This window comes from Pocillopora damicornis, chromosome 9 (assembly GCF_964200805.1).
Source record: "Pocillopora damicornis chromosome 9, jaPocDami1.2, whole genome shotgun sequence".
Classification (NCBI taxonomy): domain Eukaryota; kingdom Metazoa; phylum Cnidaria; class Anthozoa; order Scleractinia; family Pocilloporidae; genus Pocillopora; species Pocillopora damicornis.
The window spans coordinates 15,329,388-15,346,020 of record NC_142678.1 but is presented as its reverse complement, the minus strand read 5'-3'; the positions used below and the strand labels follow the sequence as shown (position 1 = coordinate 15,346,020).

The following is a 16,633-nucleotide window of genomic DNA, read 5'->3' as shown; positions in this document are numbered from 1 at the left end:
TTTTGGTGTGTGGCCGCAGAAACTCGTTCCAGTCTTCATCAAATCTTCAGTCTGGTTTATTTAATTCACGAAAAACTGGTTTCACCAGATGTCTCCAGTTTTTGGTGGAGTCAGTTCTTTCGCTTTTCTTCGAACAGCGACATTCATAACACGTCGCTGTCGCAAGCTATCGTCATCTCAAATCGGTGAAGCTATGAAGCTCTATAGCGACCCAGGGAATCCATCCTTGCTTCGTATTTTAGCAGCAAAAAATCTGGCGGATGTTTCAATGACGATACAGTACATCACGAATGAAGGTATCAGCTATTTTCTTACACTGCTAGTCGAGAAGTGAAACCAGAATTTTACCCAATGCTTCGTGTACAAATAGTAACAACGATTCTGGTCTACTGGAGTCTAGGATAAAAGCCAGTTAGAATTTACATTTTCTGTAGCAAATTTCTAGAGGTAATTCTATTATTTGTTCAGGTCTAAATTTCTTCCTCAACTTAATCTTGGTTTTTTAAATTACAACGCCTCCCCACCCCACCCCCCCAGGGAAGGGATGATGCAAGAGTCTGACGCATCATAGTACAGGTGTTCAAGATTTCCAAGAAACCTCGTGATTGGTCTATTTAATTCTTTATGTGGATTTGGTCAAATGTCGATTATGAATTAGCTTTCAAATTACGCATACAAATACCAAGAATCAAGAATGATATGATTAGACTCTAATTTCTAAGAAACAAATCCTCTTGTTACATCGATGTTTTGACTCTAAAGCCTAAATTCTTGGAAACCCTCCGTTTCAGTTTCATCTGCTTAAACATCTTTAGATGGATGGCGGATTTCATTACTTTAACTTGCACAGTGTAATGCAGGCTTTTTAACATTTCTCATATGGAAATACAGAAATGCTAAGCCTAAACCTCTGTAGTCAGTATAAACGTGATTTTTCCATAGTTCAGGCAAAGGTTAGAGGTTGATTCAACTTAAGAAAATGAAATTGGCAGTCAGCCACTGAAATAAATAACCGAAATGATTCGGCAAAATTGGGAAGCGGTTAACACCTCCTTATCATGAAACTTGAACCGAACACCGAAGATATCGGCATGGTGTGTCAAATAAAAGTGTAAAACATATTCGATGAAAGTAGATATACATGATTTGGCAGTATCGATTATCAAAATCAGTTTAATTTGCATATTTCAGACACGTACGCCTGGCCAATATTCAGTTGACTGATCAACGGCTCAATATTCAACGTAAACCTAACACATATTAAGCGACTTTGTTTTTAAGGCGAGAAATTTTCAAAGTTTTCACGCAGTTTCAGTGCAATATGAACGTCGCGTGATGGAAATAATCAGATCTTGTAATTATATAATGGCCAGACATGATTGGCGTGAAATATGACTGAAAATATTATTTGAACTTCACCCTTTTAACTCCTTTAGCTTACCAGCTTTTTTAAATGACATTTCCTTTGAACACTGGGTATAGCTGCTGGGTGTAAGATTACTGATTCAAACATTATGTTTTTTTTTAAACCAGATAGGGCGAAATTCAATCTTCAAGGAACTAGCAAGGTTTGTATTATTACACTTTCTTTTATAAATAAGAGCCGCACTTCTCTCAATAGAATTTCTTTTCTTAAACGATCTGAAATGATTGATATTTCATCATCCAACAATTTTGGTGATTTTCAACAATGACATGCTTGAATTGCAATTAGATGTCTGATATCATAAACAACCGGACAGAACCATCAGACTAAGGAATTGTTTAGACAAAAGGCAAACATATTTCGACTGTCTAAATCATGTGAACTATTAGCCCAAACACAACAGAGTGCATACTCCCTGCCCCTCTAGTAGAAAAACTTAAGCTGGTGTTTGAGTTCCCGACTCAGCCAATGGTACAAAACACTAACGGGTATCAGTGCGGATGACAGTTATTATGCACAACCTAAGGACCAAATAAGAGGGATTTAACGCTGCTTTTGGCATTCATTTTTTTTTCAACTTTTTCTTCATTATGGCTTGTCTTAAATAGCTTCCAGTGCTGGAGACTGACGATGGAAATTTGCTACACAGTCCAAACAGTATTTGCAGGTATTCATGCCTCATACGCGGTCTTCATGTATTGAACAATTTATCCTTTATATTAAATGAACCGTCTTCCCTTGGTTAAAATATTCAATTTTAGGAAGGGTAAGAAGAGATGATCAAAAACTGCTTAAGATGATTCACACGTTTTGGGTTCATCAAGGATGTTGAGCTCATACATTTCAAATCTAAGAACTAAAAGCTAAGACACTTTGATTTTGTTTCGTGGTTGGTTTCCTCAAGGTAATTTTCACTTAGATTACCTAGCCCCAAAGAAGTTCATTATTCAACACTGAATTCTGTACAAGCACGACTGCATGACATATCGGGTTGGCTGACATTTACAAGTCGTGCAAGTTTTGTTGTTAACTCTCACACATTTGAGTCAACCACCTCTGTTAACTGAGGGAACCCCAGGGCCATTTCCAGTTAACGTAATTTGTGCAGTAAACCAAAAAAAATTCCGAACATAGGACTCTGGCGCTATGCTTAATCTGTGGGAGGCAGGGTACTTCAAGGTTATAATCTGATCTAATCTACGGACCAACCTAAAAAAGATTAACCTGAGATTTATGACATCGGTTATAAAGTTGATTTCACAGGTGGATCCAGTTCAATAATAGCAAGTTAAGGGTAAGAGTAATACCTATTGTTAATGTAAATGAATGTAAATGAATGTAACTGAATGTAAATGAACATCATTGTCGACTCCGATACTGATCACTAACTCTGTTTATATAGGTACCTCCTTGACCTCAACAGAAGCTCAGATGTAGCTTCCGACCCTTATGGGAAAGCAATTGTTGATCGGTGGATGGAGTGGGAGAGCTCGTCTTTGCAGGTAAGTTGTTGCATAGAGTGAACATATATGAAGGAAAAGGTGGTCAAGAGTATTGTATGCCGTTCTGTGAATCCAGTGGCTAAGCTCCGGTCCCTGGGCAGGGTCATAGTGCTCTGTTCCCGGGAAAAGATTTAAGTTTTCCTACTCTTTGTGTTCGCCGAGGAACATTAAAAGGTACCTTAAGTGATACGCCGGGAAAGATACCCGTGATGCGAGTCAGACCCCACCCTGAAAGAGTACCTATGGTTATAATCATCTAAACATCTGTCAGATTTTTGCTGACTCATTTACCATTTTATCTGGCAGCCTGTTATCTTCAATTATCTTGTAAAGTCCATTGGCCAAGGAAGGGATTGTAGTGGCCAAGTCGACGATCTGGTAAATCTCCTAAGACATGCAGATGAAGCTCTTGCTTCCAAGAAGTACTTTTCTGGGGTATGAATTTCATAAAACCTTTTTTTACACCTTTGGTTACTTCTTTCGTAACTCATTGATCACACCCCTTTCCTTCTTTTGGACTTTAACTTAAAAATCACAACTATGTGGAGTTATACACCTTTAATTGAAATGAGTGCTCCTACTAAACAAATCGCCATTCCTTGACTTTCCAGAGTCACCTGGGGCTAGCTGATGTCATCCTTTGGGGTTCTCTGCACCCTCTCTTCATGGAGAGCTCAAAATATTCAGGTATTGGTGAACATCTGCTTTCTTTAATTTGTGTCTTCAGAGCTTGCTCCAGCCATATGGTCTGGATTAGCTTAGCCATGAAATTGATTTAGTTTTCTGAGACTTGTCACGAAGGGTTAAAATAAAACAGAGTATCTACTACGAATGCAGAATTCCCAGCTATGTTTGCTCTGTGATTTTGTGTGCCAGTAGAGTGGAAAATCATGAAATTATGGTTTGTAAAAATTTTCTCTCTTGATCAAACAGATCCAGGCATCTCAAACTTAAAAAGGTGGCACAACCTCCTCATGTCTCAGGAGCTTTTCCTCAAAACTGAATTTGAGGTTGCAGGAGGAAAAGAAGTTTCTTCCTTTAAGGTATGCACACTAATAAATCTAGCTATCCATTTTTGATACATCTTATATATTATACAGAAATGAGATTTATATCTCTCTGTGGTTTTTGAGTATACTCATTTGAAACACTTATAGATGGCATGTATTCAGATCACTTTTTTATTACAACTTATAGATGGCGATATGCAGAATACAAGTCCTAATGAAAGAGTACTGTTCCTTATATACTTTGGCAACTACTTGATACTGATCGGGGTTCTTTTTTGTTGTAGGATGCTTTGTTGGCAATGCTTGACGCTCAAGAGCAGTTAGCAAAAAGTAAACATAGATGTGAAATATTTATTGACTTAGAGAAATTAGAAATTAATTGAAGCGATAACTTCAAAATATGGCAGTAAAATATCAGAGGATATACTTTCATATTGCATGGAAAGTTGTTAATTCATATAGATTTCAGCAAATGTAAGTGGGATCATTCCTTGTCACTTCAATTCGGGTCCAAATTCACCACATGATAAACTGCATGTGGTGAATATATCATCACATTCGTCACGAGTTACATAACCCTTTAGCCCCTAAGAGTGACTAGCATCTAATTTCTCCTTACCATATCACCCCTGAATCAAACAAGGAAGTCATAAGAATAGAGGAGATGATCATCAACTAAAGCAGCTCTTGATTGTTAAACAAATTCTCCTTGTCAGCTTCTTTGAAAATGTACGGAGAACAGTATGGAGAATATTCATACTGATGTTAGGGTGTGAAGGGGTTACAACAATTCTACCGATTAGTAAAATCAATTATTTTTCATGCTGATAGTATTTGCTTAAACTGTAATACTGAACGTGATATGTATGCAAATTGTTGTAAATAATGATAGAAGTAACAATGATGTAATAGTCAATAATGATTCTGATGCTAATAATAAAAAGTAAAGATAATAGTGAAATTTTCTGCTAAAATAGGTTCCCCATCATCCCAACGAGATCAAGAGGGTGATTCTGCCACAGAGGAGGTGAGCTAGAACTAGATCTTAAACATAGATTAATCTATCATATTTTCATACTTTACTATAGTAAGTTCTGAAATTTTAATTGTAGGCAAAAATTGCAGAGGCATTTTTTTGCTTCTGAAACCAAAAGAAGTATTCTTTAGTTAAAACAAACCAATTTTTTTTTGTCTCTTCCTTGAATTAACGAGCAGATGTCCATTTGAATGGCATCCATTTAAGAAATAGATAAATGAATAGAGAGTAGAATATCAGCTTTTTTAAACTTTATGGGCCACATGAAGTAAAAGCTGAACATATTCTTCTACCTAAATTTAATGAATGTCTGTTTAAACAAAGAGAACTTATGTCATTGGCGAGACTATTTCTGATTAAATGATTCTCGTTCATTAGTTAGCATCCAATGAGTTCATTTTGAGTTAAGCTGATCTTAGTTATATCGGCCAATCGCAAACTATCTGGGCTGGGCTACTTAAAAGTGTGATGGAGAGATTATAGGGGACTTACGAACAATTCAGCTGGTTTATCGTACCTCTCAACGAATGGATTATAGCAAAAAAATATATTCGGATACTTACACTTCATTTTTTTCAGGGAACTGTTGCCAAAGTTTTGTCGAGGGAAGAGATTGCTGACGCTTTTGAGCATTGGAACAATGGAAGCAAAAACCATCCGAAAACCCGCCGGCTTGTGGATCCTATGTAAGCACATGTAGACTCTCTTTAAAGGAAAATGCATTCTTGAAGCTTGGAGAACGTTGTAAACTTGTCTTTAGTTAGTAGTACTTGAAACATGAATACAAGACTTACTAAATATTGTGTTGCCTCTGCCCCTCGCAGTCTTCCCATCGAAGGAGAAAGAAACATTCTGATCACCAGTGCCTTGCCCTACGTAAATAATGTGCCTCATTTGGGGAATATCATTGGGTGTGTCCTCAGTGCAGACGTATATGCCAGGTACTTTAACCTTCAGGCGGCACGCCTCTAACCTTTAAGCCGGTTTACTTTGGAAAAAGAACCTTTCCACACTTTGGCCTCTCTTTTTTCCATGAATTCGTCGATTTGTAATGTTCCAACTTTTGCAAGAACTTGCAAATAATGAGAAGTTACATCTGTTCAGTGCGGTTATCTCTGGCTTGATAGTTCTTAATTTCAATATGCATATGAGATCGGATATAGTTCTGATGAGATTTTCCTTGTCATTCCTGGATCAAAATAGCTTTTACTGTGCACTATTTCTTGCGTTCATTGCTCTAAAGGTTTTGCCGCCTTCGTCAGTACAACACACTTTACATCTGTGGGACGGATGAATACGGCACAGCCACAGAAACCAAGGTAATTATACTGAACGTCATTACTGAAAGGCAGGCATGCAAAGATGAAAACATAGTCACAACAGTTATACGCCAATATGCAAATAAGGAAAAACCATGTAATGGAGAAAAGGTTTTAATGGTTTTGTGGTCATTTAGGCTTACATTTTTAATTTGTAAAATTATGCACGAACCCCTCACTAAGCATTCTGCTTAATTATCGGAACTCCTGATATTGTGAAGATAACACTTATTTTAATTTGTTGCTCCTTATGCCAGGCGTTAGAGGAAGGTCTTACACCCCAACAAATATGTGACAAGTACTTCAAGATTCACAAAGAAGTCTACGAATGGTTTCAGATCAAGTTTGACTTCTTTGGAAGGACAACTACTAAGCAACAGACTGAGTGAGTTTAATTTTGGACGCAACATCTTTTTCCCTGGTTCTTGCTCTTATCTCTTGCATCCTGAAGACTACCTTTTGAGGTTTTGGATGTAGTTTTTGCTTTTTTTTCCCTGGTTCTTGCTCTTATCTCTTGCATCCTGAAGACTACCCTTTGAGGTTTTGGATGTGGTTTTTGCTTTTTCGCTCTTGAGAGTCTTATATTTTTTTTTCCACAGACGTGTCACCTTCAGTTTTAAATTTCAAAGTTCAATTTCTGAGCAAGAAATCAGATATACTCTCGATATCCCTGCCAACTAATTCCTGTCGATCTAACACAAAATTTTCCTTTTTCGAAACACAATTTTAACCACTTATTGGAGGAGAACTTGAATATGGATTTTTACGCAAGCAGCATAGTACGGCATATAAACTCAACAGCTTTGAATTATTGAAAATATTGCTGACGATCAACGAGATTCATTTGCAGCTGGGCCGTATCGCCATACCGCGAAATTCACTGTCTGAATTAAGCGTTATAGGTAAACTAGGTAAATTAATCATGATTGATTAAATCAACTATGAAATGCCAAATACATTTCATTGAATATACAACGTATGGTACTGTCACAAAGGCTCTCCGATCTACATGGGGAAGGTGATGAGAACATGCTGCTTGTAAAGGGTTAGTTTTTATCAAATGTTTGAAAAAGGTGATCTTTTTTACTCCTAGAATCGCCCAAGACATTTTCTGGCGACTCCAAAAGCAAGATCACCTAGTTGAGGACACTCTGGAACAACTTCAGTGCGTGGAATGCAAAAGGTTTGACTTTCACTGATCCTTATGCGTAGGACTAAATTCAACTATTTAGAGACTTTTCAAGTTCGATGTCGTAATATTTTACCTTTACAAACACGTAGAACTAATTTGAACCCAACTGGAACCGAGTATAGTCAAGAGAGACGATGTACGCTATAATAGTAAGCAAGTCAATGTCGCTTTGGTATTGGTTTTTATTCATCCAGTTCCGGTAAGAGACACAAGTCCTCGAGCACTGCAGAGAAACGAGCGTGAATTTGGGCTATGATGACGCATCTTTATAACTTCATTTTTCAAACATTGCAGTCCGTTCTTCCTCCAGGTTTCTTGCTGACCGTTTTGTTGAGGGTACATGTCCCTTCTGCAACTATGAGGTAAGCCATATTATTTTCATGTTAACTAAGTCTAAAAGAATTACACTGAGATATATCTTCTTAGTAGCCCTTATTCCTCCAACCTCCGAGTTTTATATTGATTTGCTACATACTACGTCTTGTGGTTAGCCCTGACGAAGTACAGGTACATTGCATAGTCTAGTAATCGTGTTTACATTTGCAGGGTGCTAGAGGAGATCAGTGTGATTCCTGTGGAAAGCTTATTAACGCTATCGAGCTTAAGGTAAAGGAGGTTTTATTCTATTGTGAATGTCCCCAAGAAAAAAGGCCAGAAAAAAATTTATATACCTCACTTTCGAGTCATAAATTGATATATCTAGCGAGTTATTTTCAAAAATAACGTATAAACCCTGAGAATCTCTAGTTAAATCTACGTGCAAAGCGACATTTACATAACGAAGATACTGTTAGGCGTATAACTACTTTGTTTTTATCCTTAGTAGCAAGAAGTGTCTGATTGATCCATGTTCATCATTGTTTTGTCTCCTTAAACACCACTAAGGTAAATTTGCTTTCAGAAACCTCGATGCAAGGTTTGTGGAGGAACATCAAAAGTGAGAAGCAGCAAGCACTTGTTTTTGAATTTGACCAAGGTAACTGTTCAACAAGAGTGTGCGATATCGTAAAATGTGCCAAACTCCAACAAAGCAATAAAATTACTACAGAAACAAAAACTCATAAAATTCCATTCCATGCGAACACAACAAAAACTCTCTTGAAATCTTCGCTCACGTGTCGTTGTTTTAACTCAAAAAGCCTGGGGCAAATTACGAAGTGCGTCCGCATACTCTCTTATCTGCAGTCTCCCACCTCTATGCAGGACGAGGCTACGTACAGACTGTCCACGATCAAAAAACAATTTTCCACATATAATGTCACTGGTTCTAAAGAGCATATTTTTATGCCTTTCAGTTGGAATCGTCCTTGAAGACCTGGATCGACAAATCTTCTTCTGAAGGTAACCTGAAGAGTTCTACATGACCTGCCTAAAAAGCAATTCAATTGCATTCCACTTTGAATTTTCCTAAAGCATTCGCAACTGCAGTCTACATCTGGTTAATTCAAGTTAAACGCGATATTTTTTATACCATTTTTCTTGTAAGGAACGTGGACACCCAATTCTCGCCAGATAACTCAGGGTTGGGTGAAGGAGGGCCTTAAGCCACGATGCATTACACGCGACTTGAAATGGGGAACCCCAGTTCCTTTGGAAGGATACACAGATAAGGTCTTCTACGTGTGGTTTGATGCACCAATAGGGTGAGTCAATAATGTTTTTTGTTGTGAAGTGACATCAAATGGCATTTGTTTTGTGGTGAAAATTTTTATGTACAACGGTTAATTTCTAACGATAAACTTCTGCTTGCGATACTTTCCTCTTCTCTAAAGTGTGTGGCTATGATCGGCTCTAAAGGCAATCTCAAGACTTTGCACTTTTTTGTTTCAGGTACCTTTCCATCACAGCAAACTACACGAACGAGTGGGAGAAATGGTGGAAAAATCCTCAACAAGTGAGTCATAGGAAAATACCAACTCAGTTGACCAGGCTGTATCTCAGTATTGCATGTCATTATGACTGTTGCTATAGCTACATTGCGGCCGAATAAATTCTTGAAATTAAACAATGATAATCAAGAGTTGATGTGCATAAGCACAACTATAAATCTGAGCCCTATTCGAAATATTCGGCCATAGCAATCCTAAAACTTTTTCATTTCTTTCTTGAGGTTTAATGAACGCTATCGGTGAAGAGCAAAGCAACTCCCAGGAATCAATGCTCTCGGTCATCTTTAACTGTTTTCATTCGTTTCTAAGGCTCGAACAAAGCCTTAACACTTTAAAGTTATTATCGAAATTATTTTTCGAAACTGTTTGAGCAGCCTTAGGTCAGGTCACGATCTCATTAATGATGAAAATGGAATTCTTTCAGGTCACTCTTCATCAGTTCATGGCAAAGGATAATGTCCCTTTCCACACTGTTGTGTTCCCGTGCACTCTGATTGGTGCAGACGACAACTACAGTCTTTTGAATTCCATCAGCGCAACAGGTAATGTAGATTTCCGCGTTCCCTTTACCTGTCGTTCTACTTGAATTAAAAACTTTCTTTTTCACACCGTTGTCTAAAAGTGATTTGTTATTCTGCATACGTAAAGCCTAAGCCAGCTTTTTCGAAAGCGGCTGGCATAACTAAGTTAATTTCAAACTTGGTTTGAAATATGTTTTATTGAGGCATCCATGAGACACCTTTTTGTGGGATTTATATCATTGGTATCTAAAATTAAAAGGAAACAAGAAGAAAAAACGGAATTGACGGCAAGAGCTTCAAAATTAAATATAACATTTAATATCGAGATATTTTATTTTTGAACATTTTAAAAATGAGTTACATATCAGCAATGTACAGCTGGGATTTGTTTTTAAGCTGAGTCCTGCAAAACTGTTCCATAGATTAGATAAGATATGACAACATGCCCGAAACGTAGCGAGATTTAGGCTACTAGGCTGAAATAAAATATCTCATTAAGTTAGCTCCCTTTCCTTCCCAGAATACCTCAATTACGAAGATGATAAGTTCTCCAAGAGTCGTGGAGTGGGGGTGTTTGGTGACGATGCAGCCGACACAGGCATACCAGCAGATGTGTGGAGATTCTATCTGGTTTTCGTCAGGCCCGAGAGCCAGGTGAGGCACTTCGTCTCTCTTTAGAACAAGAAACATAGCCATCCATCATTTTAAACTTAACCGTTTCTAACTTAGCCCAACATTTTGATCGTCGAAAAGCCGTTGGAACGTTCCTAAAGCAATAGAAAATCAACAACATTGCGGTAGCAACTGTCTTAAACGCGAACTTTTGAGAGGCGTTTAGGTATTGTTCCAGTTACGTTTTTCCGTCATAGTTTCTGTCATCATTCTAATATACTCGTTTTTCTTTTCTAAACAGGATAGTGCTTTCAGTTGGTCGGATTTCGTTGCACGCAACAACACTGAATTGCTCAACAACTTTGGCAACTTCATCAACCGGTATGTTCTCATTGCTGTAGTTTTAAAAACTTTATTGTTCCTTAGCTCAGCACTTATTTTTGTTGGTGATTCAAGTTTTTTTTAAAAGTAAAAAATCTTTTCCATTTTTAGGATCGTCCGTAACCATATGAAGATATTTATAACACCCGAAGACATGTTAGTGATCGATAAATTCTTCCTTTTTTTCAGCGCCTTGATGTTTGTCCAGAACAACTTTGATGGTTCTATACCAGCCATGGAATTGACAGACGATGACAAGAAGTTCATCGCACTTATCAACAAAGAGTTGAAGACGTATATCGATAATCTTGAGAAAATTAGGTAATCTATCTAGCTCTGAAGAAATTTACTGAAGATGGAATTTTCAATAAGCGGTTCATTGTTTGAAAGCGTCCCTCTTAAGGTAACATATGTATTGCAGTAATTAATGTAGTATTGAATGAATAGTTATTGCCACATTTGAGTTAATCTTTTCCTTAGCTTTTCAACCCGGCTGCCGCGTATTATCTTCTCAATTTTTGAAGTCTGTTGCGCCAAGCGATTCCTTGGTCGTTTAAACATATTTTAAATATTGCCACTATCCTGGGATGAAAATGTCTCCGTGGGAATAAACAATCTCTTGTCTTACAATGTCGCGATTATATTTCAGGCTTCGAGAAGGTTTAAAAGACGTGCTGAACATATCTAAGCTTGGTAATCAGTACATACAGTCCAACCAACCTTGGGTTCTCGTCAAGGGCAACGAATCAGAAAGGTACACGTGCTCAATATTAAATAACAAAGAATTCGCCTAAAACCAATGGTAAGGAAAAGTTTCTTTTTACTCTCGCACCAGATTTAGGGCCTGGTACATCGAAATCCTTTCAGCTTTAATCATAGATCAACTTTTGGTATATTTTAAAGCAAACGATTGCTCGATACCTTTGTCCCCTAAACGAATAGGTGTTCAGTCAGGTTTACGTTTCTTAGCTTTGACACGCTTAGTTGACCAGAAACAGGAAACCTTACAAATAACGGATAAGGTTTTGAGTAACTCTAAGTATTTCTCCCAACAAACGAGTTCTGACTGGGTTCAAACCGTTTTTTCGTGCCCATGAGTAAAAAGGTTAACCTGTCATAATGATTTAGATAATCTCACAGGAAATTGTTTGTGCCTTTAGGGGGCCCTCTGGTTGAAATTTGGTAAAATTGAAAAATTTTTCGCCCAAATTTTTTTTTGGAAAAATATTTACTTGACTCTATCTAGATTTTGAATATGTTGCTTGTTTTTACATAAATTACTTTGCAGAGTCAAAAAGTGGCCTTCTTTGAACGTTGTTTTTCCGTTGCCATGGTAACCAATTCAAAACAAGAGCCTTTTTCCCGAATTATTTTTGAGGCGTTAACGCTGTTCCACGGTCCTGAGTTTGGAAACAGACCGTAGTTCATTCCAGATTCCTAGAAGTTACTTTTGAGGCCTGGTTACTGAGTTACAAGGAGCTCTAACGAATTTTGTCCAAGTCACTTGTGTCGATCTATGCGTAGCATTTCACAGTTTATTGATTCAGTTTATAAAGGGTTAAATTATGCCGAAGCTAGGGAAAAAGCAGTCTGTTTTAAAGCAGGGAATTTCAAGAAAGCGTAAAGGGTTCAAAGGAGTTCAAAAACAAGCGAAAAGAGCGGCAAGCGCAACGAGCGAACGAAGGGTAAATATCACGTTCGTCGGTGAAGATGACGTGGTAAGCGAAATGATTCCACCGCCTGCAATCCCGGTTTCTGCGCGAAAAATCGGCGCTTGTGCTATTGATACGTCTCTGTGGGATGAAAGTATTCCAGATGATCTGGAAATTGCTGAAGGATATCGCCTGGTATCAATGGAAAGTCTAAGGAAGTTTGTAAACAGAGTACATACACATGGACCATGTGCCTCAGGTGAGCCTGTTGAAATTTTTGCACAGTGTCACTTATTATGCCGGAAAATTTGAAACCAAGTCCATGATCCACTAATTTATCTGGATTTAAACTAGAAAATTAATAGATCGTTTCCTCTAATTTCTCATTTAGGTAAAGTTGAAGTGTTAGAGAGCACTGTAAACAGAATGGGAATAAGCAATTCAGTCTTTGTCAAGTGTGACTGTGGCATGACAGAGTTCCTTGCTACTGGTGATCACCCCTCCAATGATACCACTCCAAGGACAATTCAAGGTGGCAAGGTCACAAGTGGCATGGCAGAAGGAGATGGTGGTGCCTCCGCGAAACATGCTATCATGGAGAAGGTTGGGCTCACTGTGAGTGATACTGCCAAAATGGAAGCTAGGAGAAGGGATTCAGAGAGAATTAAACAAGCAGAGAAGAGAGTGCAAGATCAGCACAAGAAATACAGAGTTGCCAGGAGACAGGCTAAACAGCATAATGAAGATCTAAGGATTCGTGGCGAGGGTGTAACTTATGCAGCTGGAGCTTTTGGAGAAATAGAACCTTGTAATGGACCCAAAAAGAGGAAAACTACTCAGAAGACCAAAAAATAACTTTAGGGATATTTCTTTTAAAGCAGTTCTACCAACACACTGTGTTTTTATTGTAAAAGCTAACTTGAACCCATGTTTCCATAACATTTCCTTTTAAATCACATTTCCTGCAAATATGGGTTTTTCATGATTATTTGGGTGCCCCCTTAAATTTCTCAGGATGTATTTGTGCTAACAGCTCCGAATTTGCCACAAATATTTGAGACATAACATACTACAAACCTATTGAGCAAAATTCAGTTTGACTGAAAAGTGTTGAAGTTTTGAGGAGTTAATCTTTTCTTGGAATGAATTCGTTGCCATGGCAACATTAATGATTGAAACCCGATTTTGCTCAATAGGTTTGTAGTGCTTTGTAAGTAGATCCATGATGCTTAAAACCAGCCCAATTGGATGTATTTTGAGCTTTGAATTTGAGGGGGCAGAAGAATAGTTTAAAATGATAGAGTTTTTGTTTTTGTTTATTATTTACTAGGAATAAACAAACCTGGTCAACTTTACTTGTTGGCTGGTAGGTAGGGTCATGTACTTGCCTCCTGCCAATTTTCAGCAGTTTACTATTAATGATTATGACTCTGTGACTGTTCTAGTTATGACCTTCTTTACTGTTGGATTTCAACCAGAGGGCCCCCTTAATAACGCAAGTCGTTGATCTCTTTTTATCATTTAGATCACGTGCAGGTACAGTCATAGGGATCACAGCCAATCTTTCCTGGCTGCTGTCTGTTCTCGTTCATCCCTTCATGCCCGGGGTCAGTGAAGAGATTCAACGCCAGTTACAGGTAGGTCTTACAAACTCTTTCGGGTTGCCAATTTACGTTATCAACTCAGTTGATATTACTAAATTACCCTTTTATCGCTCTGACGAATAGCTAACGCTCGAAACGTCAGCTTTGAAACTCTTTACGATGACCAAATTTACATTATCAACTCAGTTGATAATACTGAATCATCCTGTTATTCTCTCCCACCGACGCACCACGGTCTCTTTAGAACACTTACCTCCTTTACAGGAAGGTCTGTTCAGCACGCGATACAATTTGGAATTTATCACGATTGTGTTGACTTTAAAAAACCGATTGAAATATAAATCTCATAAAAAGGGCTCGACATGTTGGTTATTGCTCCACTTAAAGTTAAACTGTCTGGCTTAATCTGTTGTATTCTTTGAATGTTTCTGCATTATCAATAATGATATAGCTGAGAAAATGCGTAGCCATCATATAATCATACGATCTTCCAAACCATTAAGTTCCAAGATGAATCTCTCTAGGAAACGGCATTCGGTCAGATTTGAAAAAAGATTTAACTTATGTAGAGACACTTTCTCTCTACTTATTAATCAGACCGGAAATTACACATTAAGCCTTAGAACGCATCTTATTGCAGGGCTAAAATAGCAGCTCCAAATCCTCGCTCGCAGCCTTAAAGCGTCCTGGTACCCCTGTTATGAAAAACTCATTAAAAAGGACAAGTGTGGGTGGTTAAAGAGTTTTGTAAGAATTGTTTGCCTTTCTTTTAATTGAAAAGACTTCAAACACAAGTCTTCCTTTGTTTGATAGGTCACCGACGAAGGCAATGTGGTGTTGGACAACTTTATTCCTTATCTGGAGACTGGTCACAAGATTGGAACGGTAAGAGCGAGTAAATAAGAGAGATAAGAGGAGATGCAAAAGAAAATACTTCCTTGCAAGGTTGTATCTGCCGTTACCTTTCACTTGAAGGGCCTGATAACAACAGACCGACGGGACTTTTCAGATAGCAGAGGAAATAAGTGTTCATTATCTTGACCCTTTAACTCCCATGAGTGACCAAGACAGAATTTCTCCTTACAATATTAATACAGTATCAGGCAGACATGTGATGAGAATAAAGAAAAATATCAATTTGGTTATAATTAGTTGATCCAATACTACATTCTCTGAACTAACACTATAAGAACTGTATGGTTGACAGTAAGGAGAATTACAAATTTGGTCTGAGAGTTTAAGGGTTAAAAACTTGTTAACAAGCGAGAAGTAGAGACAAGGCTGAACTTACAGGCCAAGCTGCGGACCGAAAGAGAGCAGCTCTTTCCATGCATACCCTTGTTTAGTTTCCTCTTCATCACCGTTATCATTGTCATCGTATCGCTAAATGTATCATCATCATAACTCACTATTACTATAATCAGTGTTGATGTCATTTGTATGCAACTCATCAATACTCTTTACACTTTCACGTAATTTTCGACCAATCAAAAGTAAATCCTTTAATCCAATAGAAAGACTGGTAATTGAACGTTCTATAAATTAGTTATTGGCTTGTGGGTCGAGGACCATAACTACGAGAACTTTAACCTAAAATATCTTCATCCATTTAGGCTTTCTACTTTTAAAAAGTAACACCGTTGCTGCAACATTTACCAAGAAAAGACTTGTAAGTTAATTTTGTCTATTCTTTTAGCCCAAACCACTCTTCCACAAGATCGATGCCTCCGTCGCGGATCAGTTCCGCGCAAAATACGGTGGGAACAAACAGAAGCAACCAGCTTCACACAACAAACCAAAAGACGCTACTAAGGGAAAAGAGGAGGGGAAAAAGTAGACACCCGCTAACCGCCGAGTGGATTGTTCGTGCCTTGGATGCACGCATCTCCCAAGCTTTCCCAGTTTCTGGTTTGAATGAATTACGAAAACTTTTTTCGCTATTTTACATTGCAAAATAAATAGAAGTAAGCACAGAATTTAACAGAACCTAAACTTAGCAGAAATCAGAGTAATATACTGTCTAGTATAAAGCATTTTCGAGCAACATTTTTTCTTCGTTTGTGATTTCAAATATATTTTCCATTTTATTTTTAGTCTTTTAAATGTTATCGTGAAATTGTTTAGCTTCTCATTTGAAGAAGAAGAGTTAAAAAGGTAGCCTAGCCAAAGCATTCAATGGTACCACTGACCCAATACTGCTCAGTATTTCAAAAGCTCGGATATGATAAAGGGTTCTCACTTAATCTCTTATCAACGTCAGATTACCAGGCGTCTAATGTCCAATCAGTATCAATGAACTCAATTTTGTCAACCTGCCATCTTATTGCTAACATATTGCGAAATCAGTTTGTTTCTTGAATTAAGCAGTAAACTTGGTAGCTCAAGTGCATATGAATGGAATAATTACCTTAAGAGCTGATTAAAACAAAATTTAAAAATTTGAATGCTGTGATCTTTTGTAACCTTAAACCTAAAACATTCGAGTTTTA

The 16,633-nt window shown here is 37.8% G+C and overlaps 2 protein-coding genes across 2 annotated transcripts; both read left to right on the top strand.

Moving 5' to 3' along the window:
* The first annotated feature begins 73 nt into the window (after positions 1-73).
* LOC113682166 (methionine--tRNA ligase, cytoplasmic-like) lies at positions 74-16,582 on the top strand. The gene is made up of 28 exons (XM_089182345.1): positions 74-296; positions 1,534-1,568; positions 2,035-2,093; positions 2,829-2,928; positions 3,235-3,363; positions 3,540-3,615; positions 3,862-3,971; positions 4,223-4,268; positions 4,916-4,965; positions 5,554-5,660; positions 5,799-5,915; positions 6,218-6,293; positions 6,551-6,678; positions 7,387-7,476; positions 7,796-7,847; positions 8,032-8,091; positions 8,387-8,461; positions 8,781-8,826; positions 8,972-9,128; positions 9,316-9,379; positions 9,799-9,916; positions 10,416-10,549; positions 10,809-10,888; positions 11,078-11,209; positions 11,538-11,642; positions 14,066-14,177; positions 14,958-15,029; positions 15,841-16,582. Exons 1-28 carry the CDS (start codon positions 89-91, stop codon positions 15,979-15,981), a joined length of 2,679 nt encoding a protein of 892 aa, XP_089038471.1. The 5' UTR covers positions 74-88; the 3' UTR covers positions 15,982-16,582.
* Positions 12,407-13,395, top strand: LOC149040353 (uncharacterized). Its single transcript, XM_089183094.1, has 2 exons — positions 12,407-12,799; positions 12,932-13,395. The coding sequence occupies exons 1-2, from the start codon at positions 12,454-12,456 to the stop codon at positions 13,393-13,395; spliced, it is 810 nt and encodes a 269-aa protein (XP_089039220.1). The 5' UTR covers positions 12,407-12,453.
* Positions 16,583-16,633: the final 51 nt, after the last annotated feature.

Excerpts from the sequence above, each read along its gene's own strand:
- LOC149040353 (XM_089183094.1), top strand. The coding sequence starts at position 12,454 with ATGCCGAAGCTAGGGAAAAAGCAGTCTGTTTTAAAGCAGGGAATTTCA. Across the intron at positions 12,800-12,931 it reads ACATGGACCATGTGCCTCAG|GTAAAGTTGAAGTGTTAGAG; the intron begins GTGAGCCTGTTG and ends TTTCTCATTTAG.
- LOC113682166 (XM_089182345.1), top strand. The coding sequence starts at position 89 with ATGTCTCCAGTTTTTGGTGGAGTCAGTTCTTTCGCTTTTCTTCGAACA. Across the intron at positions 297-1,533 it reads ACAGTACATCACGAATGAAG|ATAGGGCGAAATTCAATCTT; the intron begins GTATCAGCTATT and ends TTTTTAAACCAG. Across the intron at positions 7,477-7,795 it reads CAGTGCGTGGAATGCAAAAG|GTTTCTTGCTGACCGTTTTG; the intron begins GTTTGACTTTCA and ends TTCTTCCTCCAG.